Here is a 25968-nt window from a genome sequence, read left to right on the forward strand (position 1 = left end):
CAAACCTTCCAAGACAGAGAAAATCACTTCTGTAGCTCTAAAAAAGAATAATTATATTTAATTCATACAATAAAGTGTTATGATTCATTTGATTTGATTTCTGTTCCTAATGCTAATTTTAGCCCTTACTTAATGTGCAACTTTGTTCTTTTTATAAATGTTTGTAAGTAATTTCTTCATTTTTTTATTAGTTTTTCCAACCCCTTATTCTGCTGATCCGAAAAATTATCAGATCTGTGCCTCAAAAACCATAATGTGATCCGAACCGTGAGTTTTGTGATATATCACACCCCTAGCTAGCATTGCTGTATGTGTTGACGTGAACGTTCCAACATCGGTAACGTTCCAGCTTCATAGGCAAAGCACATGCGCTCTCTGTCTAAGATCTTTGGTAAGAGATGGTATTGGACTTTATGAGAATATATACCAATACCATGTTGGGTAGGGAGATTTCTTTGATGAAAATGGACTTCAATCTTATTTATATGGTGGGTAGTGATGTAACAGTGCTATCCTATATTTATTTATTTATTGCTTGTTGTGTAAGTAATGAAAAATAAGCAAAATAAACTCATTCTGCTCGATCAACTATGCACTTATCCAATGCTATTTTTTTCAGGAACACTGTTGAAGTACTTTGGAGCACAACCAACTCCACCCGCCCCTGATGTTTCATCAAGTGTCAGTGTCTCCACAGCTGATGATGCAGCAGATGAGGTTTTTCTTGTTGGCCAATGTTGACATTCCATAGCCTGTTAATATGACATGACACATTGAAGAATAAAGTATTTTATTTAAGTATAGATTTTTTTCATTATTTAAATTATTGTTCATTTATAATGTAACATTAGAGCGTGACATTTGTGTCCGCGTGGTGGGAGGGGGGCCCCCAAACACATTCTGCTTAGGGCCCCCAAGAGGCTCAGGCCGGCACTGTAGTAAAGACCGACATTATCATAATTCCTCCCGCTACAGACTCACATCCTGTAAGTTTACTCCTGTTAGCAACCGAATCTGGTAAGAAGCGTCACATTTCCAGCTGATGTCAGAGGTATTCATGCAAATCACAATGTACAGATTAGCTGGCCTATCAAGGACACCGCGCTTTTCAAATCCGTGCCTTTCAGAAAGAGAGTGAAATCTGGAGCTACAAAAATGTACGGTATGTAGAAAATAATGTGTTTTTTAACCATAAACCACACAAATTATAACATATACACAAAATAACCTTGTTTTTAGCAATGAAATAGGTGCTCTTTAAAGGGGACAGAGAGTGAAAAACCATTTTTACCTTGTCTTTGTTGCATAATGGTAGTCTACCCGCATTCACAAACATACAAAAAGTGTTCGACATGCTAAACATCTGCAGTCTCAGAGAAATTCCTCTTTTAGAAATGTCAGCCAGAAAACGGCCCAATCTGAAAAACTGATGCTTATGACATCACAGGCATCTCCCTGCCCCTCCACTTTAAAATAATTGGCTACATTTTTTGAGTGGCAGCAAAGTCAGCCAATCAGTAATGAGATTGCAAGTTAAGCCAGTAGGGGGAGCCAAATAGGTGCAAAACCACTTGTTTAAAATCCCCCACCTAATAGAGCTATCTGAGATAGGTTTTTAGGAAGCTTCTAAGGCATTACATAACCAAACAAAACATTTTTTGTCTACATGTCACATCACAGAACAAGGATAAATACCCCGTTCAATCATTCTATGTCACCTTTAACATAGAGACGGTGAAATTACGGCTATTGCTTGCTGGGATAAACCTGAAACTTGGGTGAACTGGTCCTGTAAATGTTATTTTAGAGATCGTGATGCCTAGGAACAATTGTATTACCTCTGAAAAATAACGTATATAGGAAAGGCGAGAATCGAATAGGAAACTAAGAAAATGACTGATTCGGAGAAAAGAGATGAAATGGGAAAGATTTCAGGTCATAAATCCATAGAGAGAGAATAATCCATGATGAGATACAGCAGAAGAAGGTACTGCAGTCTGGATAAGTGAAACACTCTCGCGTTGCTACTGGAGAGCAGATCATCTTTGAAAGTTCACCGAATGTCATATTTAAGCTATGTAAATATTGAAAGACAAATGGCTTACGGACAAAAACTCAGTTGTTGCCCTTTAAATCCCGCAAAAACAGATTACTACTGTAGACGCAAGCACACACACTCGCATAAACACTCGTCCCATGTTGTCACAGCAGCACAAGCGGTGTTGAAAGCTAGCAGGAAAAGACTAAATCTAATCTCCAGTGAGGATGCTCTTCAAACAAACAGATCCTGATAACACGATTTTGTATGGCATTAAGCTTTCTAATCAGACAGATCTGACCAACACACGCAACAAAGGCATGCAGTCAAATCCATCTATAGCGTGAGGGCTGTTTAAAGTATAAACGAGGATTGGAACCAGTCTGCAGATTTTGTTTGTTGAAAGATTTCACAAAAATGTGAGAACAATGTGATATTTTATTCTTTAAACATTGCACTTTTGTATGTTAAACATGTTTGGTATTCTGCACCGAATTTAGAGTAAATCTCATAATGGAATGCTGACCAGCCAATGAAATCAAGCAGGCTTATGAAACCCAGGAAATGCCAAAAAACTACAAACAAGAGAAAAGGTTTTTTTTACAAACTTTCAAAATGTTATATATATATAAAGCAATGTTCAAAGCCGTGTAGTGTAATCTAGCCCTTGACTAAACTGGGAACAGTGTGTCGGCCATCTTTGTAGGGTACGCTTACTAGTATAAGTAAAGTTATTTGCTGTACCATGTGTGATTGCACCAGACCAGACATTAAGCTGCTTGGATAACCAGAAATAGACTGGATTACAGACAGCAAGCACGAGCAACCTGTTGTAACAAACCACGATAAAAAAACAAAAAAGTGCGCCATTAAATGTGTTGGTGCAAAGTGCAGCCAACATCCTAACCTTGTTTTAGATTCCCAAATACATTAACCATGAGTCTTCAACAGGGGGTCCCGGGCACCTTGAAGGTACATGGTGGTTTTATTGGGGGATCCTCCAAATATGATTTAAATTCAAAATAATTATTTGGAAAAAAATTACATTTAGGCATCAAACAAATAGGCTAATGTTATAAAACTTGATAATAATGATGGTTCCCAAACTTTGTAATGAAACCATTATAACAAATACTGGGGTCCCCCTCTTTTTCAGGCCAAGGACACCTTAATGTATAGAAGTCCTCTCTATCCATTAAGGGTTCCTTGTCCTGAAAAAGGTTGAAGACCTCTGACATATATCATATGAAAGGCATGGATTTAGGAAGGCATAGGAGCACAACGCCCTGGGATTCATACACCCTAATGGAGAACGGGCGTTTATTGCCGACTGTACTCATGCTTGGTTTTTGTCCCTTATGCAGGGTTCACACCAGACGTGCTAGAGGCAGCAAGAGCGAGTGATTTACATGTTAAGTCAATGCAAAGGCGCTAAGGCATCCTGCGGCACGCTATACGCGCTAAGCGTGGCATGAATGGCGCGGAATGCTCGAATTGACCGTTGCCGCGGGAAACGCGTGAGTTGAAAAATCTGAACTTCTGCGAATTTCCGCGCCACTTTAACCAATAAGGACCTTGCTGTAGTGGCGACGTGATTACATGAAGCGAGTGGAGTGGCGGAGTCTCAGGGTAGTTGCAGAAGCCCCTCCAATGACACGAATTTCTGCGTGAATGTCTCGAATGACTAGAATTTAACACATGGCTTTCACACGTGAATGAGGCGAGTAAACTCAAATGTTCAAGCGTCCAACTACGCGTGAATAGCGCATTTTTGCCGCCTCTACCGCGGCTGGTGGGAATGCACCATTAGAAAACATTTGAAGAGTTCATATTTAAAATGCTCAAAGTGCGTCTGACATGTTTTCTTCAACATGATCTCACAAAGTTCCGTGGGATAGTCACGGAATTTTGTGCTCGTTTTTCCGTGGCATTCTCACGGATCTCCGCATTTTTCCGTGGCCCTGCTACGGACTGTCTTTTTCCGTGGCATTCTCACGGATTGGTTACTCAACTGCTTTTTCCTATTTTCAAACCATTTTCGCTTCGGTTTAGGGTTAGATTTGGTGTTTGCATTAGTATGTCACTTTAACTATTGGTTTATATAATTTTTTCTGATTTATTCTTTTATATTTTCTAAACTTTAAACAAATGTCGCCTGGCGTTGGGGTTAGAGTTGGGTTTGGGTAGGGATGTCATTTCATGTAAATCTAACCCTAAACCGAAGCAAAAATGGTAAGAAAATAGGACAAAACAGTTGAGTAACCAATCCGTGAGAATGCCACGGAAAAAGACAGTCCGTAGCAGGGCCACGGAAAAATGCGGAGATCCGTGAGAATGCCACGGAAAAATGAGCACAAAATTCCGTGACTATGCCACGGAAATTCGTGAGATCAGGTTGGTTTTCTTGTAGACAAGTTTTATCAGACTCTGGATTCTGCCAACAAACCAGTATTTTAGAATGGCCTATGATCGGGATTAAGTGTATTTAAATTGAAGGTATAGATTGAATATCATTAGACAGAGGTGGCGTTTAGAGGACTTTGCATCTGTGCTCCTTGATTATTAGCTCACAAAGGCAGTTAACCTCAGTAGACAGACTTATTTTGATGTTGAATATCTAAGCAAGTGTTACTCTGCCTACACGGGCACTTACAAAGACCAAATATTATACAGAATCCAAGTATAAAATATCTTAAGAGCAAAAATCTGAGGTCTATATCCTTCATCACAACAACATCAGCTCACAAATGTTTAAAATCACCTTTCCTTTTCATTTCCAGTGTGAGTACACTTCATGCCAAGGTGAAATGCCTGATTCATTACTAATTCAAAGCCTGATAAGCATTTAAACAAAGTTCGGCCCTCCAATTTTCTTTTTGACCTCCCTACCTTCTGTGTTCATTAAATAGCAAAGGCTGATTTCCAAACAGGACTCAGCCAGCTGGTGAGTCATCTAAGATGGGAATCAGACCACAAGTCTCTTTCCTGTCCTCATCACACCCATACACAATCTTTACGACAGCACATTCAATGCAGTGCAGTTCATTTATGACCCTATAAAATCATAACTTGGGTTTTGATTCCCAGTTAGCTTAGAGGTAAGATCATGTCATTACGAAAACTCTTACCTCTGAAAGATGTGGAGTGGGGTTAAATCCGCACAGATTGCACACAATCTTCTGGCACTCTGTACATGTGCTGTAGTTGGGCGTGTCCACAGATCCCACATTCAGCTGCACTTTACAGAGAGGACAGCAGGACTGGCCATGAGTTGAAGGCTCCTCTGCTTTAATCGATTTTAAAGAGGATCCATCTGCTAAGTTTTTTCTGTCAGCAGCCACAGGTTTTGGAGATGCTGGGTCTTTGGAATAAGCAGGAGGAGTATCGGGAGGCGAGTCTGAGCCGGAGTCAGGGGGAGATCCAGGAGGGGACTCTGCACCGGACCCAATGGGGGAATCAGGGGGTGATCCCGGAGGAGACTTTGGTTCCTCCCCAGTGATTAGATTGGTGGCAGAGCTCAGAAAGGATGAGCCGAAACCAAACATCTTTCCAGACACGCTCTCAGTTGACTGAGAAGTAGGCGGAGGCTTCGGTGTCTCTGTGAGACCAGTAAACCCACTAAAAAGTTTCCCAGTGACCGACTCGCTGGCCTGAGCTGTGGAGCCACCCTGCGGTTTGGACGCCCCGCCAAAACTACCAAAAAGTTTCCCTGTGACTGACTCTGTAGCCTGGGCACCCGCAGAGGGTTTTGTTACTACCTCCGTCAAACCCCCAAGACCAAACCCCCCAAAGAAGCCACCTCCGTCTTGTTTTGGTGTAGTTTTTGCAGGAGAAGGCTGAGGACTACCCTTCGGGCTTTGTGACGGTTTCTGAAGGGGAGGAGGCTGTCCACGTCTGGCCACCGCTGGTCCAGGCTGAGGTCCCTGCTGTGTCGCTGTTCCAGATTTTGGTGTTGCAGGTGGTGTAGTCCCTTTCCCCATCTCAGCAATACTCTGTTGTTTGGTCAGCATTGGGGGCTTCTTACCTGGCTCACTCTTGAAAGGTGACCCAGATGGTGGCTCCTTTTTTTGTGGAGAGGGAGGGGCTGAGCTCTGTTTGGGCGGCTGTTTCATCATGGGAGGCCCAGGGGGCTCCATGCCCCCCACCGCCCGCTGCATCTGACAGTTTAGACACAACCATTCTTTACCCTGTAAAACAACATGAGAAAGTCAGGCAATACAGAAACACATAATATTATTTCTAAAAGCAATCTTTATAACTGAAATTTTTGGGGTGAATTATCCCTTTAAAATTTACAAATATTGACCTACAAAAGCTGCAATCGGTTCATGATGGTTACTGGCCTGATCCACTCCCGATCAAATCACGTTTTTTTACAATTATTTGGGGTTTTAACACAAGGTTATAAACTCTGTGTTGAAAAATCATCCATATGCATTCAAACACTGAATAAAACACCCAGAATAAATATAAGAAGTGCACTCAACATATTCGTTTGCTGCTGTTATTAAAAGCTATTCATCTTTATTGGATAACATTTGCAATAATAGCAGATTAAGCTACAACTTTGTTACAACTTTATGACTTAATTACTGGAATCTTTTATGCCCTTTTAGTGGTGGGACAGAGTGTATGGGGTTGATGGTTTGTTTGATTCATATTCTGTAATCCACACTTTAATTAAAACTCATACATGTAGTAAATCTCATACAATAGATATGATAAAAAAAACGTCCTCTTGGAGATGTTGGTCACCTTGATAATCGTCTACATACTGTACTTTTCTCCTAACTTAAGGATGAAGGAAAATTAGTACAGTTTGAAACTCACACAAAAAACAACGAACGGTTATTAAAACAAAACCCAGCACGGCTTTAAAGCACCTAAATAAGCCGAATTTCAACTGAGCTTGCAGTATTCTTCAATAAAAGATTGCATTGTAGTCACAAAACATGGAGTCTGGTGGGAGTTTGTATTTTCTCTTTGCTCATATTTTCTCAAAAACAGGGCAGTAAAAATATTATTAAAAATATATCATAATGGTTTATCTTCAGCTTTCTTCAACTTGCAGAGATACTGTAAACGTAAAAAGTAGGGTATTGCAAAAACTTCTAAGGAACTTTCTTCTTCTAACTTCTAATGACATTACATATCAATACTTGAATCATATGCCTTTATAAAGAGTAAGTAGATATATGAGAGCCATAGATATACATCTCTTACCGCAGAATCTGGAGGACTGAAGCCACACAGGCTGCACACCTGCTGTTTGCACTTTGTGCAGGTGTTATAGTTCGGTGGCTGGTCCTTGGCCTGCACATTGAGTTCTGTAGACTTACAAAGAGGACACATTGTCCCGCCAACTTTCCCCTGGGCAGGACCAGCCTTTTCAGACCCTTCTGCTTGAGCCCCTGGCCCTGATTTACCCTGCTGCTGGGACCCAAGTCCACTGGGTTTTCCTGGCCCCACTGGCCCGTGTTGCTGGGACCCTGGACCTCCAGGTTTAGGTCCTTGCTGTTGAGGTCCTGGTCCACCAGGTTTAGGTCCTTGCTGTTGAGGTCCTGGTCCACCAGGTTTAGCCCCTTGCTGTTGAGGTCCTGGTCCACCAGGTTTAGCCCCTTGCTGTTGAGGTCCTGGTCCACTAGGCTTACCCCCTTGCTGTTGAGGTCCTGGTCCACCAGGTTTACCCCCTTGCTGTTGAGGTCCTGGTCCACCAGGTTTAGCCCCTTGCTGTTGAGGTCCTGGTCCACCAGGTTTAGCCCCTTGCTGTTGAGGTCCTGGTCCACCTGGTTTAGGCCCTTGTTGAGGTGGCTTACCCCCTAGTTGTGGAGGACCCTTTCCTTCCTGTTTGGCAGCCCCAATGTCCTCATCGTCATCACCAAAAAGGCTAAACTTTGGGATGCTGGCAGAAGAGACGGCAGAAGAGACCCCGCTTAGGAAGCCAGATGAAAACATGCCGGTTCGTGGCTGTTCAAGGTCTTTGGGCTCCTGCCGAAAACGTGACTCAAGGAGGCTGAGAGAGGAGGGGCTCCGTCCAGGCTTTGGCTTGGGAGGCGGCCCCTCTCCAAATGCATCTACAGTACGACTCTTACTGAGACCCGCCGGGCCTCTGGTGCCACTGGCTTGAGTCTCTGGTGGTCTGTGAAGCAAACAGACATAAGAAAAAAAATGGGTAAATCTGAAAAGTATATTTTAACCATTATACGCTAAATCTATTCAACTTAATTGTGCATTGTTTACATACTCCAAAAAGCAGAGATGACAAAAAATAATTCAGACAACCTATTCATAACATAAAAGCTAAATGTTTGAAGTATTAGTCAAACAAGCAAAACACATATTCACAATCTGATAACACATGCATTTTATTATTGCTGTCAACAGCAGCTGTAATATTTAACCACACCAATAGGCTAAATTGTTTTACTCTGCAACAAAATATACAAGACTAGTCAAAAGAAAGAGGGGTTTTAGCAGATATATGCATTTGGCAGATGCTTTTGTCTAAAGGAGCCTTATGGTCCATTCTAAGGTACAGTATGCATTTTTTCTTTTTATTAACACAATGCTCAACCAATGGAGCAACAGAAACACTGCAAACTTTGAACTGTAAATACTTGAAGTGCTTTTACACAACCATGCACACAAAAGTTAGTGTTCTGCCTTTAAACCTTTCACATAAGACCACCTACTCCCCAAGCTTCATCTACCGAGTGGCGCTCGCATGGTTTTCAGCACCACGGACAGCGAACGAATGCATTTTAATGGCATAAAATGGTCGCTGCTTGATCTCAGGTGAAATACTACACGCACGCCCACCAAAATAACCAAGGCGATCAATGACCATGATGGCATTTGTGCTTGCAATTCTATATATAGTCATATTAATATTTATACGCCCTTCCCCCATTTGCGTTCGGGTAAAAATAACACAATTACGCCCAAGCAACTTTAAAGACACGAGGGGAATTTGCTTGCAAATATTGCACGAACAAATCGTTGGGAATGTCGATTGCGTGCTTGTATGCGATGAAATGTTCACACTTGTGTTTAAAGGCTTGTTATTTTCTCATGACATCACCTGCACAGCCCATAGGAGGAAGATGGGAGTGCGCTTGGAGAATCCATTGGCTTACAACAGGGATCTGGAAGCACGGGAACGAAGACCATTCATATTTTTAAGGATATCTTTACCTTTCATGTCATTTGATTTTTGCAGATACCACGGAGTATTGTGGACAGAATTCGAATGCAATAAACCTATATGGAGAAAACGCGATGTGCACATCCAGTGACGCGCTATTATAACGTAACATTAGAGATATAATTACATGAAAAACAACTACAGAAGCGACAGAGAAGCGGTTATCTTACACATAGCGCCAATATGGAAGTATAAACGCAATTGCTTACATTAGCAAGAAATGTGTAATTAAATGATATGCTGGAGCAAAACTCAAAATACACATTACACATAGTGTGCATTACAATACCATTATAAACCACTGTTTACCATTAAAACCATTATACAAATATTTTAGATATGTGCTTTGGGCCTTATTCGGGTAGGATTTAACGGTGTTCCCTATTGGTTCCCATTCGCCACATCCCACTTATCTCAGCACATTACCAGCAGAGACCCACATAAACCATTGTAGCTTCCATTTAAAATCAATACAATTCCTATTTTAACCATTAGATATAAAAAAATTATATGATGGTTTCTGTTTTCCAGTGGTACACGTACAGCCGATCCACGCTCTCGATTACGTTCACGAGCGTAAATGGGTGTGATCCTGTTTTGCATCGGTGCACGATCGTGATGTGCCAACCTGCAGTGGTCCGATCACAACACAACCGCGCTCCAACACATGCACGAGCGTTCGGGCACTGAAGGAACGGACATTATCATCGCTGCATTCATTTATAAAAACGCTCTTATGCGCGCACCCCTACACGCGTCAACTTGCCTGGACTGCGCTTTGGCCATTGCGGCCACAAGCTGCTTTCTCTCCTCCTCGGACAGATTGCTCAGGTCTGCCTCCTCTCCCGAGGGCATCTGGATGAAGCCACCCTTCCCATCGGGTGCAAGTCCCGCGGGTAATCCAGCGAGCGCGCCCTCTTCGCCTTCCGCGCTCGCTTCGTTCCCCATGATCGACCCTCTTTCTCTTCCGCCCTGCTAACTACGCTGCGAAACGAGTCGTAATGTCCGAATTAAGGCGAGGGTCTCCGTATCCGCGGTTGTTTTGGATGCATGTCTCATTTTATTCCTCCATGTTAGTCGATGGTTTCTCTGGTGATAGCGCGCATCCTGATCGCAGCGAATCTGAGTTGTGCGCCTGCCTCCTCCATCCAACGCGCATGTCCCGCCCCCCACAGGTCATCGTAAGACGTTGCCGTTGGGAAAACGAAATTAAAGGGATATACAGCCTTTGAATCAACAGATCTTTTAATAATGATAACACAAATTATTTTGCGTTTATTATTAAAACAATTACAAAATCCCACAAAATATTCACTGTTAGAAAAATGGTCAAATGTATCCCAGCTGTCACTAGGACAGTAACCTTTAAAAGGTTCTTATATTTGTACATTTTGTACCTATATTGAGGTACTGATATGTGCATTAACTCTTTAGGTGCAAAGCTGTACTTTTAAAAAGGGCACAGCCCCAGTGATACATAGTTTGACCATTTTTCTGAAAGTGTAACTATTACATAAAAAAATGAATTAATGTAAGTCTAAATATTGTAGTTGCGGTTAAGGTTGAAAAAGAGCTTTAATTTTTATTAGTCCAGTTTGGTGCTTTAACATTCTCGCCCAAAGTTTAGTCATCATGAAACTCCAGCCTACATCACGCTCACACACAACCATTCACCGACTCGATGAGTCCGCACGTATGAATAGGAATCGTGAGTCACTGCATCAATATGGTTCATAAGACGTCAATATGTTACCGCCGTAACATAGCTTTGCCAAGGGCTAAAAAACAGAAGGGGGTACAGAACTGTCCCATTCTTCACATCATTATTAAAAAATAAAAGTAAACATCAGATGTTAGGTACAAAACCTGAATGTTTAATACAACAAAAACACATCAACCACTTGATTATATTCATTTCGCTTCACACTGAATGTCACGGTAGGCCCTTGATCTATACACATAGCCATGTACTTGGAATTGGATGCCAGAAAGCCCCAGACGTGCAACGTAATATTAGTATGAGAAGCCTTGAGGAGTGACTAAAGAAAATCCTGTCTCCATTAGCAACCTTTATTGATTCCCATGATTGTGCAGAGATAAAGCGGACCGTAGGATCTTAGCACTGAACAATATACACAGACTGAATGTTAAATTTAAAGATGTAGCATGCTGTTTGCACAAAACCTGTCACTGGGTCCGTACACTTTAAAACCTTGAGAACCCACGGGGTCAAATTTGGCCGCTGTTAATTGCTGCTACCCAAAATCTTCTTGGGTTCTCCAGGGTTAAAAAGGCCCAGATATATTTGGTATCAATCTGATGTATTACAAACTCTTAGGTAAAAAGGTATACTTTTTTAAAAGGTACCACCCTAGTGAGAGCTAGGGACCATTTTTTCACCATGCATTTCTTGCATGCATGCAGAATTGAATCCTGCTTGCTTCATTTAGCGACACTTTGTAACCGTTTAGTGTGATATCCACAAACGTGCAAGGACAGAAAATACCCAAACAAGCAGGGCGGGCGGGATCTATTTGAAATATCAGAAGGGTGCTTAACAACCAAACTCCACAAGAAAAAAACATGCAGCATCACTGATGTTTAAATATTACAATGCCAGAAACCCACTGGGTGGAAATGAGTATCTTGTCGATCTGTTAAGCTATTGGTCCCATAAAGGGTTAAACAGACCAACCTTTTTTAATCACAGCAGCCCTGACCGTAGAGCGTTCCCAAATCAATTCCTTCACACTGCGTGAAATTCCACAAACAAAACATTTCTCAGCATCCATTGCAATACATTTGTACGCTTTTGGCCGATATGGGCAGTACACAAAACAAGTCATGCAATTCCTATAAGTGGATATCAGATTCCTCTAATGCTGTTTTTGGCTTCCTTATATTATAACGGTGGAGGTTAAGCGTTAATCCTCCACTCTGCTTAACATCACAGTGACGGCTGTGTGATGTGACGGCGGAGGCTTATTCAGCCTAGTTCAGAGCTCCAGGGGGAATTTGTCCTCTGTGTGACCAGCTGGAGTCCCCGGGCTATACAGAGGAGATGGACTCTTATCAAGATCCACTGAGCTGTAACCATCTCAGCACAGCAATTAATGAGATCAAACAGCATTAGCAGTGCGTTAAGCTCTATGTCACCTCTATATCACCGCTATCTGCTGTTGGCACTACAATCACCGAATACAATGACATACACGGACTACCATTATGGTCGTTTGGGGTTATTCTGCCTTTATTCCCTCTTTCTCTCTCATCTGCGGTAATGAAGGGCAACCCAGAACAGATAGCTTTCCTTACACAGGCCACTGACCACTGAAGCATACACTAAAGACCTTAACGCTCCGGAGCGGAAGTACCTCCCATACACCGACATATAATGTGACGCACAGATTCGTTTAGGATATTTTTAAAAATTTAATTCTACGTAACGTTAGTCACATATCATAAAGTTTACAAAAAATTGAACGACATGGCATGTTGTTACGCTGAAGGCATGACTTGTGTAGCTTAAGATAAAAATATAGCAATGTTGGAACTTGTAGAGAATTGCATTAGCAGTGCAAAAGGTCATGGGTTCAATCCCCAGAAGACACAAACATGTAGTGATGAAATGTATACGCTGTAAAAAAACGTAGGGTTGGCTGGTTAAGCTAACTGGGTCATTTTACTGGGTTACTGGCCAGCTCGCTGGGTTACAGGTTGGGTCATTTTCACTGACGATTGAAACAGTGACGTATCAGCTTGACGTGGAAGTTTTTAATCGCATGTGGAAGGAGTGCTTTTCATCGAGGACAAACGGTTGGATTTATTTTGAGTAACAAGGTTTGTCAATGTTTTGAATTTATTATCTATTGTTGCTCGCACAAATGTGTGAAGCATAGGACAGCTCACATTATATTAACTGTTATTAAAAGTAACGCAAGCTTTGTTTTGGTATGTCTGTCATGATTTTGTTTGTTTTACTCTTTTTCTGTTTTTTGAATGATATGAACATATTCTTTGTTCAAAATAAACCTGAAATATGTAACTTCGTTGTTTATTGATGTCAACTTGATTTCGTTTATTATACTGCTATTTATAATTATTATAAGTTGATAAACACTGCTGCTTTGCTGCTTTAATTTTTAAATATACTGCCAGTGCTTAATTTCATTTATGATTTTGAAAACAAAATATTTTTATTTCCAAAATAATTATTTTTTTAAATAATGAACAAATGATATAATAAAATATAATAAAAATTAATATTTTTTTAAATAATACAAAATTATAATAACTCAACTGTTGGGTCACTTTTAACCCAACTAGCTGAGTAGAGAAAGTAACTAAATTTATTGGGATAAAATAACCTATAGTTGGAAAGGTGCAGTAACCCATAGTTGGGTAACTTGTTGGGTTATTTTTAACCCAACATTATTAAGTGTGTAGCTTGTAATGTGCTGCAAAATGTGTCTGCCTTATGAATAAATGTAATGTTAATGTACTGCTAGACAAGGTGTTTGAAACTAACATACACTGTAAAAATATTTGCACTTACATTTTTAAGTATGATCTACTTTGATTTTTTATCTTGACTCGTGATGAGTTGCTGTAACTTAATATATAAAGTTAAAATAACTTGTGCTAATTCAACTTTATTTTATAAGTTACAGCAACTCATTACTTGTCAAGATAAAAAACAAAACTGATATGACTTGTAAATCCAAGTTGGTTATATTTGCATAATTTAAATGCAAAAAAATAAGTTTACAGTGTACTGTACAGTGTACACAAAAAATAGTCCCTGTCACTGGGGTCATGCCCTTTCAAAAAAAGTACACCTTTGCATCCAAAGAGTATCTCAAAGGGACATATTGGTACCAAATATTTGCATATATGTACCTAAATGTGTATATATATGTAAATCTGACAGTGTACAAAAGTACAGAAAACTTCAGAAACCCATGTTTTGTCTCTCCCAACCGATAGCCTTGTGGCTATTTCCCAGTGTGACAACTATGGGGTCTGCCCTATATTTCTGCTAGACTTTTCCCATCTGTATCAATGTGTGTGCATCTGAGCACACACATTCATATCCGAGCAATCCAAGTGTTTCTAATATATTTGTGTGTTTGTGTGCATCTCTTTAACATGTGTATGTGTGACTTACAGTGCACACAAAAGCAGAGAAATGTAACTGAAGCCTGAAACCCAATCACACACACAGCGCGTCGCTCATTAAATTTGAATATGTGCTTCAATACAGAAAACATAGCTTACATGACCCGGCAAACGTCTGTAAGAGAGATTAAACATCAGCACAAAATGTTTTAAACAGGTTATGAGCTTAATATTATCCATGACTACTATAACAGTGTTTCAATCCTGTAAGATGTTTTAGTCCACCTGTTAACCCAATACTATGGCTGCAATAGTCTGTAAGATGTACAACAGGTGCCAAATGTTATACAGTACAGTAAGTGGTTATGAATCTAAAGTAGTAGAGAGGAGTGAGAATACTGTAAGTTTTAATAAAGGTCACTTACCTTCACTATGAGCTGATAGTCTGTCTGCTGTACTTGAGATTGGACAGCTCCTCGTGTACTTTGTTCCCCGGGGACATCGTTCATTTGTGTTATATTAGTCTTCCTGATCTCCACATCCTTCTTAGACGGTCTACACGCGCCTAATTCCTCCTTTAACACCCTGTCCCCCCTCCCAATGAGCACTAATAATTGTCCAACTAAAAATACTCTTTTAAAGAGGCAGTGTTTCTCACCTGTCGGGCTTTGGCTTGCATCCGCTTGGCTAGGAAACACGCCCCTTTAATTCTGTTTTACGCTCCTCTAATCAGCTTTCTCGTAAACCACCGGCCAATCAGACAACCTAGACACATATAAACATTAAAAAAACACATGCATGCCTATTGAAAAATAGCTTACCAAGAACACATCTATCATGTTTCACTTTCAAATAAAAATAAAATTATTATTTAGCATTAACTATTGGTGCAGTAAATGATATTTATATCCTACAGTATTTATATGAAATATAAATGATCATAGTATTTGATGCATTTGTCTTTAACACTGTAAATAAACTGTATGCTTTTCATTACTGTATTACATGAATCTCATAATGAAAAACATTACCATATTGAAAATAATGATGTTGTGTGATATCTACCCAGTTACTTCATTAGGTTATTAGGATTGCTTAATATAACAAATTTTGGCTTTGAAATCTTACCATTATTTAGGGATGGCAAATCTGAACTCCTAAAATCCTCTATTTCCAATATTATCATAGTCTGCAATGCAGCACAAATTGATAACTAGCTTGTTTATATAAAAATATAACATCGACCTTACAATGTTAAGAGATAATTAAACATACAGTATTATGAGTATTATGGGTATCAGTATTTGAGTTGACCATCTATACACTGTAAAAAAATTCCGTAGAAATGTCAATGTTATTGCAGCTGGGTTGTCGGTAATTTACCGTAGATTTAAATTTATGTTATTTACTGGCAAGAGTTTGTTCAAAGTTAAATGAATTTTAAATATTAACAAGTCTTTATCTTTACAGAATAAAACTATACAATAACTGCCTCATGCAAAGCATTCTGGGAACCAGAAATCATCATCAACCTTTTTCTGTTTTTTGCTTCAGATTTTGTTTCCCAGAATGTTTTGCTTGATGCTGTTTTTTTAGTTTTACTCTATAAAGACAAAGACTTGTAAATGTTTAATGTTCATTTAACTTTGAACAAAATATTGCCAGTAAAAAACATAAATTTAAATCTACGGTAAGTTACCGGCAACTCAGCTGCAATTTCTACGGATTTTTTTTACAGTGTAAACTAAAGGCCAGGTTTGACTGAACATGGTTTTGCCAAATACATTAAATGATAAGCCTTTAAGTACCTCTTTATTTCTGCGTAGGTGTTTTGTTCAGGACACAGTTACAAAGGTTAAAGTCTATTGTTTGTAAAGGACACAGTTTTCGTCATTTCTGATGGTATCTTAAGGTCACTGTTGTGCCCGAGATCCTGAGTTTCTCCGGCCACTTCCTGCAATCTGAACAAATGGTACAAGCGGTGCCACCGGGATGGATACCTTTTAGAAAGGTCTGAGTATTTATCATTTATGTTCAGATTGGAAACAACTGGTACTTTTGAGGGAGGGGTGAGCGGGGGCACAAACTATGGATGAATGTGTGGATATCTATCTTTTATAGGCAGATATAGAAACAATATCCACCTTTAGTATATAGGATTTAGTATACAAAATTTTATTTAATTATTTGTGTTTATACAAAATTTTCTAGCGTTTGTTTGTTACAATGAATCCCACCTATGGGAAATCGTTTAAACTCCTGTCACTTTCAGTGTAATTGTACGATAGCGTTAGGTCGTTTTTTGAATGATAGAACCAAAGCCAAAAAATGCTACTTTGTGCCCAACTAATAAGCATTCATTACAAAGGTGTACTTTGTAAAAGGGTACCACCCCAGTGACCGCTTTTGTACCTTTTTTCTAAAAGTGTATTGTAAAAATAAGCTCAAGATTCAATGAAACCATTTTTGCCAGGTTGCGTGATAATCAAAATTTGGATGGAGCAGTTTTGTTGGATTGGGAATGGTTTACAGGAAGAGATTTTCAAGTTCATTCCCTCCAGCGCATGCTGATGGAAAGCAAAAAGCATCATAATTTAATAAAAAGCTAATCGCAGGTGAGATCGCCTCTATACTGCTCCGAGATCTGTGCCTCAGAGAATGATGGGAAGGAAATAATGCACGAGGGATTGAGATAGAAAAGGCAATGGAAGTAGAGAAGATATATACTGTAAAGGAGGGGGGGGGATTCATTAGGTGTGGTGAAGTGCAGGATCCTCATTAATGTCAGACCTCATTTTAACTCTATAATGAGCCTGAGATTAGGGGCTAAGAGGGGTTGAGCTGGGTAACTGACTGCTGACTTCATCACGCACGCTGTGATGCTAAATATAAACGTACTGTTATGAAACGAGGAAGGAGGAAGACTTTTCTATTACGTAGTAGAATAAAGATGCACCTCCTTGTCAGATGCCGTTGTGACACCTAATGATGATCGGGCCACTAGGGTACATCCCTCAGGGATGCTGCGTTGCCATAGTTACCCTACACTAGGGGAATATAATTGGGGGAAACAAACGGGTGGTACACGCTCGTATCCTTTCCATACAGTATGGTGCACTCAGCGCTCAATGCAATGCTAGAATACTAAACACTTCCAACACACGGAAGTATTCAGAACGAAAACGGAATATGCAATATTTAATTTATTTACAGGGCAAAACTCTTTGACTGAGCTCGGACGTGAATCTCTTTTCTACCCACAATCCTCAGGGCCAGGGTGTGTGTGTGTGGCCTCTGATTCACGTATAGACAACACTTACAAGCGAATACTCACACTGACACACTTGCTTTCTGAGGACGTGGGTGAGATGATGGATGTGTTGACAACAGCTGTTTGCTGCTCTCCTGTGAGTCACAATCACTTAGCGTTATACAAACACACACTATTTAGGCCACAGAATATACATTACATAAGAAATAATTGACGACGGCCGTTGAATTATTGGAAAATAATACACACCAGAGGTGGTAATGTTATAGAGTTGTTTTTAAAAGGCCCAGAGTCAATTATTCGCTAATATCATGGACGTTATTACAAACAATGTTCTGGTGATAATTTTAAGACAAGACAGGTCAGGTGTGTGTTTTACATTTCTCAACCAATCAGAATAAAGCATTCAACAGGCCTGTCCCATACGGCAAAAAATACATTTATTTGGCCAAAAAGATGTTTTAAAAATAAGCTAAATATATTTTGTAGAAAGTAAAGCTTAATTAAATATATTTTTGAATTTAAAAATATATTTAGTTTTAACCTTCATATATTTCAAATTGTATTTCAGGGGCAACAAATATATTTCTAATTTTACAATCCATACCACAAAAATATATTTTTCCTGGCCAAAATATAAAAGTTTGTATAAAATGAATAAAATGTAAGTATAAAATGTATAAGTATGTATAAAATTATAAGTATATTTTTGCAGTTTAAAAATATGTTTAATATTAATCTGTTATGTTTACAGGTCTGTGCAATGTGAATATAAAAAAAATATTTGTTTTTAATATATGTTTCAAAATATACAAAAATGGCCAAAAGATATATTGGTGAAAAATACATTATGGTAAGCATATTTCAAAATATATTTCAGTACATATATTTTTTGCCATTTTTTGTATATTTTAAAATATATTTAAAATTATATTTGAAAAGATATTTTTTGGCCATATGTCTTTATTGAGTTTAAAACAATATGACTCATTTATTATAGTCTTTAAAGAACATGTACATGAGGGGATGTTTGCCTATAATGTGTATACAGTAGCTTAATCCCAAGTTATAATAAATGGCATTTTCAATATTTATTAATAGTTACAATCACGACTGAAAAATTAATAAAGGGGTTGGGCGCCCTCTAGTGGTAATAACGGCCTTAAAATCTCACAATTTTTTAATTCAAAAATTAAAATACTTAAACTGTTGACACCCAGACGTGAAAAAAAATCCTTGAACAAATAAATAACTGATAGCCAAATAATATATGCAGTAAAATATCATCTTATTTATTTCTCATGGTTAATGCGGACAATACCTCTATAATAAGAAAATTATATTTAACATTAAGTGAATATCAGGTCACCATCAAAAAACATTTATGCTTTAACTAAAATTATTTCTGTTCACTTTTAACCATTTGTGATAAGCCATGTTGAAATTCTCATCATAAAATAAAAAATGAAAATAAGTTTTTAGTATTAAGGTTCGCCTATTTCACAAGTCATAATTTCTAAAACGCAGTGGACATCAGAAAACGAGACCATAAACTAAATGAATTAACCTTAAAAATGATGAAACATATTAAAGGGAACATATCATGGAAATTTGACTTTTTCCAAATTTAAGTGCTATAATTTGATCCCCAGTGCTTCTATCAACCTAGAAAATGTGTAAAAGATCAACCCAGTCTCTTAGTTTTGGTAAACTATTCTCTGCAAGCAAGTGAAAAATATATAATACCGCCCCTTAATCTGCACTAACCAACCACGGCACTGCCATTTTGTGCAGAGATCAACTCATTTGCATTTAAAAGGATACACCCAAAATGGTGCATTTTTGCTCACACCTACAAAGTGACAACTTTAACATCCTATTATAAATTATCTGTTGGGTATTTTGAACTAAAACACCCAGGATTTACTTGACATCTTAAAAAAGTCTTGTGAAATGTTCCCTTTAAATAAAACTCACATGCTCACCTCACCGCAACTCCACTGTATAAAACTATTCAGCAGATGTCTTTATAACTTTCTAAAAGTAGCATAAGAGATTTCCTGAATGTCTTTTGAAGACATATGGCAGCTTTGAGTTGAACAAAATGCATTTTGGGATTTGTTTGCAAAGATAAATACGCCGAGCCTCCGTATCTTACCTTTAAACTTTGCGGCTGACCAGACACGTGATGACTGACGTTGGAGGGCTGTTATCTCCGCCTTTTTTTCCATATATGGCATCGTGCTTCCAGTCTGAGTCTGTCAGTTTATTGATTTTGTAATTTATTATTTTTATAATGTATTCTTTTTCTTATCCCTTCGTTTTAAAGCCTGTCATTTACAAACCGCCTTACTGTTTGCTGTTATTGAGATATTTTATACGTCTCTCACTACGTTTTATGTTCACAACATCATGCAAGTAAATTGAATTGAATCATGAAAAAATATGAAAAATTGTTTTGTTTGCGTCTTAAATGCCACAAAATGTCGGGACTCTTTTTTATTTTGTTAATTTATTACTCATTACTTCAAACATGTAGAGTGCAAAAACGTTATACTTTTATTACCAAAACAGCCAGCTAGTCGTAGCAGTGGCACTGTTGGCAGTGGTCGACTTCACGCGGAGCTGCGAAAACCAACACGTCGATGAAATCAAAGTACCGCGAGAGCGATTCGAGAAATCATAAGGAGGAGTCTGCTTCCGAATCGCTCTCGCGATACTTTGATGTCATCCGCCTGTCAGTTCTTGCGGCGCCTAATGAAGTTGAACACGCCTATGGACTTTGTTTACTAAATGAATCCCACTTTCCCATGGGAATATGTGAGGCTTTTAGCTCCAGCTTGGATTCAAGTGTCTTTTATAGCCTAACAGGTATTTTGAAAGCAAAAGTAAATAAACAAAACTAAATTGCATTTAGGATCTGACACGATTTTATCAGAACACACTCGGATGTTATTGTATACAAAGATTTTTTGAAAACCTGCTAAAGTACGAGTCATTAAGATTTAAAAACAACGAAATGGTTATGGTTAGGTAAAAAGTGTCAACAACATTGAGCATTATCCATATGTTGCCAAAACCAGACACTTACAAATAATCCACCCAGGACCACCCTGAAATTATAGAGGAAATATTTATTTAGACAACCAAATGCATGCCAGAAACACCAATTGTACATAACTGACAGCTCCCTTCCGCTCCAAAGCCGTCTTGCACCAACCAGCTCCATATGATCTCCATCTGGTTCAGGGAGTGGACGGGAGCGCCATCTGGTGGACAGAACTCCGTATTGCATCGAATGACAATTTCGCCAATTAATCAGAGGGGAAAATGTATGTGAAGACTACAAACCTGTACTACACAAAAGGAACAGGGTATTTTAAGATGACAATCTTCAAATGGCAAAAAATATTCACATCTCATACACCTCGCATGGCACGTAAATGACCATTCACACGACATATAATGATGGACAACGGCAGAATTCACATGCAGTGTGAAGACTTAACCCACACACCTTTTCAGTGAGATTCACAGCTAATGAGATGATTTATTGTTTGCACAAAGAGACAGAAAAAGAAGTTAACGAGAAATAAAAATAAATCTGCAAAGGTTTAAGACGAATATTAGAGAAAAAAAGAAAAAAGTTGGTCCATCTAAAGATACTGTGGCCTGTCAGTAACACGTTTACAACCGAATAGAAAAAATATCAAAAATAAATGCAACCCTTTGAACAATAAACAATTACCAGCAATAAATAATCACGTGGTGTTCTGCTGTATGTATATATGTACAGATACTAGGGTCACTCTGCATTCAGCCTAACATAGACTGATTAATAGCGAATTAATATGACGCAACCTTATGAAATATGAGTATAATAATAATAATTTAGAAATACACTACAGACTTAATGAAACTATCTTAATAACATCCTTTAAAAAGATGCTGCGATACACACAAGACACATTCTTTCATTTTTAATGCAACCACCCAGACACTGTCGTGATCTGAAGATAGTGTGTAACTATCTTGGAAGAGCTTATTCATTCTCATGCACATTGTAACATTTGGCAGAAATGGTCACCACAGTTATTGAAGTCAGTCAAGCCCACTCGACATCTCAAATGTAATTACACGAACGAGGATCACAGGTTAGACAAGCGGTTACTGAGGCATGCCTAAAGCCGTTCACCTTTCACCAGTTGTACAATGCTTGCACCTATAGCGGCTATATTACAGTCTTTACAAATTAGAGAAACCCGTCTCTGGCTCCCATTCCCATCCGTATCCCAATACAGACGATTACAATGTCGTTTACATTTTCCCATTGGCACCATCACATCTCAGAGTTTTTGGCAAACGATAGTCTCGCTGTCAAAGCAGTCTCGTATCCATCGTGTGTATGAAGTTTGGACATTCACTAGTGTTAGAGGTCTTTGCCGTTACATCACAACAACAAGGTGGATGTGCTTTCCTCGGTGAACAAATGAACATGATTCCAGTTAGGTTCACCTCACGCACAGTAACTCGAGGTTTTGTGCTCGTGTAAATGGTCGATGGTTGGAAGCGTGTGTGCGTGTATATTTATGCGTATGTTTTTACACACTGCGCGGTGGTCTTTGCTGTTCATGGGTCCGACGGTTACGACCCCTCTTGTTCTCCTGAAGCTGTTTCCACTTGGCTGTTTGAGGAGGTCCTCTCTGTGGCGTCTGGACGCCTTTCTTTCCCGGGTTCGGCTGTGCTCTTTGGGTCTCCGTTGCGGTCTTCTGCGTGATCTGGAGGATCGTCCCGCCGTCCGGTTTGGCGGTACTTGCGGGGACTTGAATCCGTTGCAGACCGGCTGACTTGGGAAGAACCTGAACGCTGGGATTGCTCGGCGCTCTGGCTGCGTTTTGGTTCCTCTGGCCGTTCGGATTCTGTAAGCTGCGCGTGCTCGCTTGAAGATTTTTTTCTGCTTTCACGCCGGTTCCAGCGTTGACTTTGGGAGATTTCTTTCCTTTCGGCTTCCTCTCTCTCTTCCAAACCCGCTCGCAGAACTCGTCCACGCTGTTGAGATCCGGATGTTCCAGGAGGCTCATGAAATCCCTGTACCAGAGTTTGTGTTTGGGGGACGGCTCTTTATCGTTGGCTCCTGCCCGGAGCAGCAGCTCACCCACGCGCTGAGAAGGGATGACCTGAAGGTTAATGCGTCGCAGGGGCTGGATAAAGCCGTGCTCCACGGCGTGACAGTGGTAGATGCCTGAATCAGATTGGGTTAGACTTCTGATCAGCAAACCGTGGCCTGTAAGACTCACTCGGTCATCAAACGTAATCTGAAACAGAAAGACAGGAAGGAGTTAAGCCTTGATTGGATGCGACTAACGTTTTCTACAAGGACTTTAGGTAAATTGGTGTATCACAGATATACTTGGGGTTATAATTTCTTTTGATTTGTATTTTTTTTATTGATTTATTTTAACTTCCACAGAATTACATAACTAAAAGTTTGTGGTAACTTCTGTGTTCTTTTGAAAAGTTTTCTTCTTGTTTATCTGGTGGAGCAGGGTTTGCCAAACTGGGGTTTGTGATCCCCCAGCAGTGGTTCGCGGCTGAATTGCAGGGGGTTCGTAAGTTGAAGAAAACAATTAATAATTACAATTAAATCATTACATGTAAATAAATAATTATTAAATAAATAATCTTAATAAAACACAAACAAAAATATATATTTTATTTGTTTAACGCTTTCTCTGCCAATGATGAGTTTTGACGGCAATCCATATTTCCGCTATTATCAGCTAGGTGGCACTCTTACACAACTTACAAAACACTGAAGCATCCACTGATCCAAAAACAGTTCAAACTCTGTGTGTGGTTTGATCATCTCTAAATCAGAATCTGTAATAGATTCCTTTACAAAAATGCAATTATTTTAACTTTTCGCTCAAAATTTGGGATTTTTGCAGAAACCTACCCATATTTAAGAGGCTATAAAAGGAGAACAAATGAAGATAGGATGAAACAGTTTTTTGTTTGAAAGCAGAGCGTATGTTCTTTCATTTGATATATTGTAGGTTTATATATTTAAAGAAGTAAATTTGTTTGTGAAAATCAACAAAAATGCCGGCAACTTAACAAAAAACTAGTGCTGTCAAATGATTAATCGCGATTAATCACATACAAAATAAAAGTTTGTGTTTGCATAAAATATATATGTGTGTGTCCTATGTGTAATTATGTATAAATATATAAACACACGCGTATATGTATAAACTTAAAGGTGCAGTGTGTAAATTTTAGCGGCATTCCGTGGTGAGGTTGCGAATTGCAACCAATGTCTCAGTCCACCACTCACCCCTCTTTTTTGAAACGCATAGAGAAGCTACGGTAGCCGCCACCGGAAAAACATGTAATTGACGGATACTAATAAATTAATATAAAAATAAAATAATAAATTATATTTATACACATGAATATTTACACATGTAAATGTTTCTTAAAGGCATAAGTATGCAATTAATCGCGATTAATCATTTGACAGCCCAAAACCAAAATGGAAAGAGTTATTCTACGTGTCATGTGACCATTACACAACACTGCAAGATATCAGTGATAACTTTTTAGTACTTTAAATAATGTGTTATTAAAATATAAATATATTTCAGGGGTACTGGGTTATTTTCAACCGCTAAAAGATAAAAGGCTTTAAAAATGCACATAAAAATATTAAAATATTAAAAGATTTAGCTCTGTTTCTGATACTATAAAAGATTTTAATCTAATAAACTAGTACCAGACCAGGATATATCAGTCAAGGTGAAATGTGAGGTGAAGGATAAAGCAAAGCACAGTTTGAGGATTTTCTTACACAGCAGGAAGGCTGAAATCTGAGCGTTATTAAATAAACATAACGACCGTCTGGGGTAAGGTGTTACTTTAGCGCTATTTTTGTCTGATCGTATCTGAAAGAGAAACACAGCTGCTGGATGTTTGTGTGCGAACCTGTGGGTGGGTCATAAGAGGGGTTATTACATCATATCCTAATGAACTAGAAATAACACACCTCTTCACCTTCATACAATAGAAACATTTTACTTACAACTAATTAGTTTAATATGTTTTTTACTATATAAAGAAGGTTACGGCGTGTAATTTCATCAAAAAGTGCACACTATAGCATTTAACAGGCGCAAGAGCAACATTGCCTTAACCAGTGGCGTGTGTTTGGGTGCCAGAACTAGCTCTCGGCTGACCAATGGCAGGAGTGTTTGAGTAACCTGTAATGTATTTTTTTTTATGTTTATTTTTCGAGCCAAAGAGCATTATGAGCGTTTTACATGTTGCGAGTCGAAATCGCAGCGCAGTGGAAGCGTTTTGTGTAGCATTTCGTGCAATATTTTTATCTGCCATGAAGAGCAGGGTTCGTGCAAGAGGCAGGATTTTAGGTGCACGAGCACTCCGGTCCACCTGTGAAACTGCTCACGTTTTGCCGCTGTTTGCATGTCTATTAAAAAATGAGTCTCGCGACTGCCGTGTCTCGTCTGAAAGGCCCATTAGTCTGTTAAAACGGATAGACTGCCAATATCAGGGAGCTTGTACTCGAATGTGTGAAAAGTCTGGAAAGCTCAAGTTGAAGTGAGAAAACATTTCAAATATACACATTTCACAGGAGCCATGACATGAGAGACCACAGTGGTTTTGGGGAAATCCTTGAAGTGCGCGTGCATGTGTGTACCTCAAGTTTATGCTCATCGTTTGGTTTCTGGAGTTGCCAGTAGATTAAAGCTCTCTGAGATTTTGGGCTGCACTCCAAAAACATACTGCTGTTCTCCACCCCATACACGCTTCTCTCCTCCACGCTGCTGTAACCCTCCAGATCATCTAACACAACAAATATCTCAGTAATCATCTAAGCATTTAAAATGATGTGTGTGCATGTATGCATGTGTATGATCTTCTTACCATTGTGTTGTAAATCTGAGCACTGAGAAAGAGGATCTCCATTTCTGATGTCCTGCCGTCTTGTTCTCCTGTGGGACATAGTGAGAGTGGATTGGTCAAATGAGCTGTGATCTTCCTGGTTTATATTTACATATAAGCAGATACTTTTAACCAAAGCATTTAGGGTTTACATTATATCACATCATGCACTTCCTCGAACCTATGACCATGGTGTTGCTAATGTCATGCTATATCTGTTGAGCTACAGGCAGAATGGTTATTTGATAGCAAACATCATTGTACTTTTTAGTACACTTTTTGAGTCCGACATTGCATACTGCACTGCAAAAAATTATTTTCAAGAAAAATCTGTCTTAGTATTTTTGTCTTGTTTTCAGTAAAAATATCTAAAGA

The 25968-nt window shown here is 39.0% G+C and overlaps 2 protein-coding genes across 9 annotated transcripts in view; both read right to left on the bottom strand.

Annotated features, from left to right (window-relative positions):
- Positions 1-10374, bottom strand: part of pcloa (piccolo presynaptic cytomatrix protein a) — a 65140-nt gene extending 54766 nt beyond the window's left edge. For all 8 annotated transcript variants that reach the window (XM_073814360.1, XM_073814362.1, XM_073814366.1 and 5 more), the window contains exons 1-3: positions 10009-10374; positions 7262-8177; positions 5167-6225 (exon numbers count right to left, since the gene is read on the bottom strand). In XM_073814360.1, the coding sequence (XP_073670461.1) occupies positions 5167-6225; positions 7262-8177; positions 10009-10190 (2157 nt within the window). In that variant the 5' untranslated portion in view covers positions 10191-10374. The remainder of the gene's footprint in view (positions 1-5166; positions 6226-7261; positions 8178-10008) is intronic.
- Positions 10375-20745: 10371 nt separating this feature from the next.
- sema3aa (sema domain, immunoglobulin domain (Ig), short basic domain, secreted, (semaphorin) 3Aa) overlaps positions 20746-25968 on the bottom strand; it is a 47413-nt gene continuing 42190 nt past the window's right edge. Inside the window, exons 15-17 of the mRNA XM_065285082.2 lie at positions 25576-25643; positions 25349-25494; positions 20746-22946 (exon numbers count right to left, since the gene is read on the bottom strand). Coding sequence (XP_065141154.2) covers positions 22233-22946; positions 25349-25494; positions 25576-25643 — 928 coding nt within the window. The 3' untranslated portion in view covers positions 20746-22232. The remainder of the gene's footprint in view (positions 22947-25348; positions 25495-25575; positions 25644-25968) is intronic.

The sequence above is a fragment of the Paramisgurnus dabryanus genome, chromosome 1 (genome assembly GCF_030506205.2).
Source record: "Paramisgurnus dabryanus chromosome 1, PD_genome_1.1, whole genome shotgun sequence".
Classification (NCBI taxonomy): domain Eukaryota; kingdom Metazoa; phylum Chordata; class Actinopteri; order Cypriniformes; family Cobitidae; genus Paramisgurnus; species Paramisgurnus dabryanus.